The sequence below is a fragment of the Aedes albopictus genome, chromosome 3, assembly GCF_035046485.1.
Source record: "Aedes albopictus strain Foshan chromosome 3, AalbF5, whole genome shotgun sequence".
Lineage (NCBI taxonomy): Eukaryota > Metazoa > Arthropoda > Insecta > Diptera > Culicidae > Aedes > Aedes albopictus.
Window position 1 is genome coordinate 442,560,418 of NC_085138.1, and position 7,942 is coordinate 442,568,359.

At 35.8% G+C, this 7,942-nt stretch overlaps 1 protein-coding gene across 1 annotated transcript; it reads right to left on the reverse strand.

Moving 5' to 3' along the window:
• Window positions 1-1,470: 1,470 nt before the first annotated feature.
• LOC109407629 (aldo-keto reductase family 1 member B1) lies at window positions 1,471-2,887 on the reverse strand. Its single transcript, XM_019680769.3, has 3 exons — window positions 2,690-2,887; window positions 2,479-2,621; window positions 1,471-2,421 (listed from the first exon to the last, which is right to left on the reverse strand). Exons 1-3 carry the CDS (start codon window positions 2,762-2,764, stop codon window positions 1,683-1,685), a joined length of 957 nt encoding a protein of 318 aa, XP_019536314.3. The 5' UTR covers window positions 2,765-2,887; the 3' UTR covers window positions 1,471-1,682.
• Between the last annotated feature and the right edge of the window lie 5,055 nt (window positions 2,888-7,942).

Sequence of the window (7,942 nt, forward strand, 5' to 3'; positions counted from 1 at the left end):
CCATACATAGTTTTGAAAATAGATGTGTCTATATTTGTACTTCCATTCAATTCTGATCATAATACGATTAAAATTCTTTCTTGAATGGTTTTACATAGATACCGTGTTAGTGATGACTTTCCATGTTTCAATAACTACGAAAATTGATTTCTTGCATAAAATATCTGTGACGGTACCTCTCAAGTGACCTTATCTGCTACGCGTATCGTATCAAAGAAGCGATAACTAGCGTTCAAAAATCAGTCTTTATGTTCCTCAGAAAACAACCTATTCATCGGCATATAATTTACCGTGAAACTAAATTTTCACAGATTTTCACCTTTTGATGCATTTGTTTAGGAATCTTTTATTCTTTCGGATATCCAGCTGCCGTTCTAAAATGTTCCCACACAATGCCATACCATAATGGGACGATGTCAGGTATGTCTATAATTCAGCGTGACTGCCTGTGATGATGTCCGCGCAAACCCTTGTCAAGGAAGTGCCAGCACAGGCTGAAAACAAGGCATGGAAAATTGCTTGATTAGCGTGAAGCCATGTGCTGGGATGAGTCAATAGATATGACAGAAACGGTTGTTTGAAAGAGTCTGGGAAGGAAATGCATATGGAGCATCGTTTATCCACTGTTAACTGCTCAAATTACTCGAAGAGCATTGAAAATTTATGTTTAAATTATTTACCCGAATGTAAACATGCAACAGTCATACGAAACAAAATGTTGGTGAAGTATGATTGCAGACTGTTTTTCTGATTCAGAAGATTTATTGGTTTTTGAATTTCTTCTCCTGACGCGTCTTTAAATGATGCAATGCAATGTGTACAGAGTGATAAGTTATCAGCTAGACTTGTATTCTTGAATTTTATTATGGCAATTGCCAAATCCTGTTCGTGATACCATTGTCCCGCTGCAGATCAGGCACTTAAGTATGAAAATAACTATACGTTGAATTATCTTATGTTCGATTTTCTTCAAATTTAGAGCAACGATAAGATAGATCTTACTTTTCAGCTTAGTATTTCATGAGTTACTAGCTGAGAGTTTTTTTTTTGGCAATTGATCATTTTTGTATTCATGTCCTGTGGCAGATACAAAAACGCCAGAAAGAAGAAGTAGTTGGAACAAATTTAGAAAAAAGTATAAGGAGAAGAAGAAGAAGAATTATCTTTGTGCAAAAGAAAGTTTTGAGTGTAGAGGAAATAACTACAAAACTCAACTGTTCTATTAGCTATTTTGATAGTTGAAATGAAATGTAAAAAATGAAATAAATTGATAAAGCCATCGTTATAATTCAACAAAAAATGTATACATATTTGTAATTTCTGTAATTTCCCATATTTAAATATCAATTTGTCAATCGTGTAAAGAAGTGTGAAGATGGCATTGAACAGGTGAGACCTGAAGCTCGACGATTACTAGAAGACTTACCCCATGTTTTTCTCTTCCAAAACTAAACGCCACGAACATAGCAATAACGTTTCATACATTTATTTATAGCTGCGATAGCTCACAGTATTGTAATGTGATCTACTCTCAAGCGACCTTGATAATATGGCATGCATCTACTAGAAATTGCACATAATAGCTCTCTGCTGCACGCTTTCGAGTAAAGCTGCTAATTGACTGAATAGCGCATCAATTTGCATGTGGATAAGTACTCCTAGGTTCGTTCAATCCAAACAGTTTATTCCTCCTTCTCGAATGGATGATGTGGGTGGCCGAATGCTCCGAACTCCGGACAAATGCGTTCATTCCGTTCCAGCGCGCCCAACTGCTTCATATCATCAGCGTCCAACTCAAAACCGAACACGTCGAAGTTGGAGGCAATCCTAGACTTGGTCACCGATTTCGGGATCACCACATGGCCCAGCTGAATTTGATACCGGATAAGAATCTGTGCCGGCTCCTTACCGTGCTTATCGGCGATTTTCTTCAGTTCGGGATCATGCAACAGGACAATGTCATCCTTCTTGACCCACGGTCTAGCCGGCGATCCAAGGGGACTATAAGCTGTCACAATTAATCCCTTTTCAGCGCAAAAAGCAGTCAGTTTGGCTTGATGAAGATAGGCATGGCTCTCAATCTGATTGCAAACCGGTTTGATGCGGGCAACGTCCAACACTCGTTGAATCTGCTTCGAGTTGAAGTTGGACAAACCAATATTCTTTACCAGCCCTGCATCGACCAATTTCTCCATTTCCTTCCAAGTATCCACATAGTCGGCGTCGGAGAAGATGAACGTTTTGCCATCAGGACCCATTGGGAACAGGTCATCGCCTTCTTTGTAGGCCACCGGCCAATGTATCAAATACAGATCCAAGTAGGCAAGCTTGAGATTCTTCAACGTAACTTTTAAGGCGCCTTCCACCAGGTCGGGTCGATGGAATGTATTCCACAATTTGCTGGTAACAAATACGTCCTCCCTATGAAAATGAAATCATCAGTATAGTATGAGAGATAACTCATTCAACTTATTTTACCGCTTGATTGTTCCATCTTGAATTTTGGCAGCTATTCCGTCGCCTACTTCATGCTCGTTTTGGTACACGTGGGCGCAATCGATGTGCCGGTAGCCGATATCAATTGCATCCTTTACGGCTTGTGCAACCACTCCCGGTGGAGACTACAGAGTGATAATTCAAAATGGTTTAAAGATCCGAAATTTTTCATTGAATAGCAGTTCAAACTCACATTCCACGTTCCGAGTCCGATCATCGGAATGCTGTTACCGTTGCTGAAGATAGCGTTGGGGATTTTGGATGCCATTGCACGGGTAGATTATGTATGGAAAATTTCACAAAAATCAAAATCAACTCAACAGCGTAACTAAATAGGTAGGTACGTTCGTTTTCCACCGTGGCTCAAAATAAACTGATTGGGATACAGCGAACAGTCAGTGGTGTCGTTATTCGTGTGGATACTAATTTGTTTGCGCATTTCATGGGAATATGAATAGCACCACATACGGGAGCTACAAATACAAATCTATTAACGGTTGTCCGAAGCATTCAGACAGCTCGGGAGATAGTGCGGAGAGTATATGTTATCTGCTTCGAGTATGACCAGGTGGTTTGTTTTTCTAGCTTTCATTTTTGCAACTATGGTTCAAAAATGCATTTCAAACTGATTACGCTGAGCCTCATTTCATCTCAATTCACCAACGTGTGCAAATTCATTATCTGACTTCATCGAAGTAACAAATTGTCGAATACTATTTTTCCATATGTATTAGCTTATTCTTACAGCTATACGATGTCGGTCATGTTTTTCGTTCTTGAATGTTTATCATAACATCAGTGGCGTGGAGCGGACCTGGTGTGGTGGTTAGAACGTTTGATTATCACGCCGAGGACCTGGGATCGAATCCCACTCCCGACATACTCACAAAATGTGGGTTCTTCCTTCGGAACACGCTAACGCCGCTCAGCACTAAAGTGCATAATTTCCAGACTACACCAAAAATGTGTAACCCTTGCACATTTACAAAATCAGCTCCAGTGTCCGCAAAATCGTTAAGTTCGCAAAAAATTGTGTACGCTAATCTAGCTAGGTTTACTAGTGACCTTGGAAAACAAAACAAAAAATCAACATTTCGCATCTAGACGAGTGTACGAGCTGTTTTTTGAGAATGTGTAACTGTCACACATTTTTGTGTGGTCTGGAAATTATGCACTTATGAGTAGGTCTTACACATTTTAGTGCTGGGCAGTTTTAGCGTGAAGGGAAGTAAAACGTGGGTCCCGAGATGAACTAGCCTAGGGTTAAAAATCTCGTTAATACAGACAAAAAAAAAAAAAAAAAAAAAAAAAAAAAAAAAAAAAAAAAAAAAAAAAAAAAAAAAAAAAAAAAAAAAACATCAGTAGCGTAGCTAGGAATTTGGAGACCCGGTGCGGAAGCGGAACAAAATTCGTGGGCCCCCATGAAAATTACTGATCGCACTGTTGTATTTTGTACAAAACGATGAAAAAAACCAATGAAATCCATCAATGAACGTAAGATTTTTTCTAAGAAATATGTCGAATTTTTTTTAACAAATTATTTGGGAATTGTACCAAGTAATCTTTAAGGAATTCCTTCAAAGATTACTTTACCGTATTCTTTAAAAAAAAATCTTTCTTGAAGAACAATTTGTCTTCAGTCGTTAATGCAAGGATGTCATTCAGTATTTCTACAGGGGATAGACAAAATGATCGGGACAGACAAAATTTTCACTTTTCAAAAAATGTCCAATTAGCTGTAACTTTTCGAAAAATGCATCAAATATTCTCAAATTTTTACTGTAAGTTGATCAATTAGTTGTGTATCAGTGGACAAAATTTGGGAAATATCGGACTATTCTGCACGAAGCTATAAGCATTTCAGATAAAGGTAGAATTACCCGATAGCCAACTTTGAGCTGTTATATCTCCGGATTCAATGAACCGAATGCTATGAAATTTTGTCCATTTATGACTTATTTAATGAGCTCTGAAAAACGTTTGACTAAACTTGAAATTAATAACAAGAGAAAAAGTTATAGCGATTTCATTAATTTCATGATTTTTTTAGTAAATTAGTCTTTTTTAATATGCATCCCATTACTTTTTCAATGAATTGCCGTCTATGTTGTTACTTTCTTTCAAAACATATCTGTATTCAAGACAATCGGAGGGAATTTAAATGAACTATAATTATCATCTTGAATTTTGAAACGATGTTGAAATTTAAGTAAATTTTGTGTTTTAATAGAAAAACAATCTAATCGTTATAATTTTCTTCCGTGTTAAAAATTTTAAGTTATGTCAAAAGTTTTTCAAAGCTCATTATATAAGTCATAAATGGTCAAAATTTCATTGCATTCGGTTCATCGAATCCGGAGATATAACAGCTCAAAGTTGGCTATCGGATAATTCAACCTTTTTTTGGAATCTTTATAACTTCGTGCAGAATAGTTCGATCTTTTCCAAATTTTGTCCACTGATACACAAATAGTTGATGAACTTACAGTGAAAATTTGAGAATATTTGATGCACTTTTCGAAGAGATACAACTATTTGAAATTTTTTTGAGAAGGGAAAATTTTGATTGTCCCGATCATTTTGTCTATCCCCTGTATAAGCACTCTTTCAGGAGTTCTTACAGTGTTGTTTCCGAGGATGTTTTCAAAAATACTTCAAAGTACTTCAAAAGATTCTTGCAAAGGCTTCATCGAGTATTTTTCGAAACATTTGTTCAGGAAGTCCACCAGGGTTTCTATCAATAATATCTCTGAGGATTTATTTAGAAGATTCCAGAAAAAAAATGCTACAAATTCTCCAATTCGACAAAAATGCTACAAATTCTACAATTCTCCAAAGACTTTTTTGGAACCACATATTCTTCCGAAAAAATAAAATCGGAATCGGGTTCTGTAGGGGTATCCCGATTATTTCATAATCGGAATATCCGTCCGAAAATTAGTCGATATCCAAAATTTCATCATTTTTGGTGCCCGGGAACTATTTTTAAAATCCATTTGAAGTTTGTAAGGGGATTTTTTTTGTTCAAATTCCTCCAATGACTCACTCAAAGTGCAAATTTTCGGTAATACCAATCCGTGTGGTCAATTATGAATTTCAAATAACTCAACGTACATATGTACAGATGGGTAAATTATTGGTTAAATTGGGAAAAAATCTCACCTGAGCTGTGGATTTTTTTTCCAATTTAACCTATAATTTACCCATCTGTACATATGTACGTTGAGTTATTTGAAATTCATCCTCCAATGATTCCTTAAAGAACGCTTGTTTCGATAAAAATCTGCAAGGGTTCTTCAAGTCCCAAAGAATCCGCTGGGTATTTTTTTTAATCTCCAAAGATTCCTACAGAAGTTCCTCTAAGAAAATTCTCAGAGGAAATTCGTAGGAGTTTTGCAGAAATTCTTTCGAAAAATCCTTCTGGAATTCCTCCAACGAATTCTTTAATATTCATCAACTCAAGGACATTTTCCAAGGATTCCTACAGGAACTTTTGCTAACATTTCTCTGGGCACTATTTAAAAAAAAAATCTATTGTGATTTTTTCGAGACCTTCTTTTACCAGGTTATTAATGATTCCGCTAGAAATTCCTCCGAAAAAATCGTTTAAAAAATCTCTGAGAATTCCTGGTAGGGCCAACATGCCCTTAATAATTCTACAATCGCAAATGAATTCTATTCGAAAACAAAGCGATTGCGGAACCGATGGTTACGTAATTTTTGTTATCATTCGTGCTCACTTCAAACAAAAATACAAAAAAAAAGAAACAAGACAAAAAGCGCTTCATTCCTTTGATTTGAGACGGATGAAAATTGGAGCGTATATGCTTAAATAGTAAAGGAACAGATGCCCTATCTTATCAAATAAAAATAAATTCTCATGTTACTCCAAGGATTCCTCCTAAGACTGTTTTGCTACTTTCTTCAGGAATTCTTTAAGAATGCCTAGAAGCATCTTTTAAGTGATTAATGCAAGATTAATAAGATTTCATAGAGGATATCCATAGGGAATTCTTCAGGAATCGCTTTTAGAATTCCTACGGGAATTTTTCCAAGGATTTCTTAAATATTTCTCCAAAACAAAACTTTCGAAAATTATCAAAAAGTTCTTTCAGAATTCCTTTAAGGATCTTTTTAGAAACTACTGCAAGGGTTTCATCAATCGGATAAAGCTTTCCTTGTTTAATTTATTTATCAATTTCTCCAAGAATTCTACCGAGGATTACTCTTGGGACTTTTCCAGGACTCGCTTTAGGAATTCTTCCAAGGTTTTATTCAAAATTTTAAAGAAATTCCTTCAAAGAGGCCTTTAGAAACGCCTCCCAAACTTTCTTCGGGAATTTTTCCAAAGATGTCTTTAGTAGTTCATCCAATAAATGCTCTTACGATTTCTCCAAAGATTCGTTCAAAATTTATTAAAGTATTCTCTTAGAATTTCCTCAATTGATTTCATTCATTCTCACTTAAACTATCAGGACGCGCGCCTGTTCGAGCCTTAAAAAAACTGTGCTTGCGCTGTATACGACGGGCGAGGTTTTTTTTGGCATTGTTGTACTTTTTACAACGACGCGCGTCCTGAAGGGTTGAACTGAGTATTTCACAAATTATTTTTTTCACAACAAATCTTTCGGGCATTCTTTCATGCAAGGATTTCTTCATGTATTTATTTAATTACTTCAGCAAGATTTTTTCGAAGATTTTTAAGAAATTCCTCCAATAATTTATTCAAGGATTCAAGAACTCCTCATTACAAATATAAAAAAAAAACATTAGATTTTTTTCAAGAAATAAAATAAAAAAACATTTTTAGAAATTGCTTTGTGATTTTCTTAGGAAATTGTTTGTAAACTTCTCTGGTTATTATTTTTTGGAAATTCCTTAGGTAATTCCTTTGCGATTTTCTTCGGCCGTTTCGTTTTAAAATCTTGGATTTTTTTTAATTCGCAAGAGTGTATCTCATAGAACTGCAAAACCAGACATAAACCAGCTGCATAACAGACGTAATTCCGTAAAGAATTATAAAAAAAAAAAAATCCAGAGGAATTACCAAAGGAATTTTCTGAGGAATTACCGGAGTCAGTCAAACGAATTGACTAGGGAATTTTCAAAGTACCTGTCGAATGAATTTCTAAAGGAACTATTGAAATGAAAACAAACGTAAATTTCAGGCATATTAGCAAAGGGACTGCCGGTGAAACTTTCAATAAAATGAGTGAAATCCCTTAGGAGTTTCCTGATAAATTTCCAAAGCAATTGCCCAAAGAATATCGAAACTTCAAAAATAATAAGTAAAATCAATTTCGAATATTATTGAGCATGAGCATAGATGACCGCACAATTCGTAGTTGCTACTCCGTGATTGACCAGAGCAATCGAAATTGCACAAGGAACCAATGAATAGGGCTTGGGACTAGCTTACTATTCTCAATGTACACAGGTCGAGAGC

Coding starts and splice junctions, on each gene's coding strand:
- LOC109407629 (XM_019680769.3), bottom strand. CDS start 2,764: ATGGCATCCAAAATCCCCAACGCTATCTTCAGCAACGGTAACAGCATT. Junction 2,622..2,689: donor TCGGACTCGGAACGTGGAAT/GTGAGTTTGAAC, acceptor ATCACTCTGTAG/TCTCCACCGGGAGTGGTTGC. Junction 2,422..2,478: donor CAAGATGGAACAATCAAGCG/GTAAAATAAGTT, acceptor TCATTTTCATAG/GGAGGACGTATTTGTTACCA.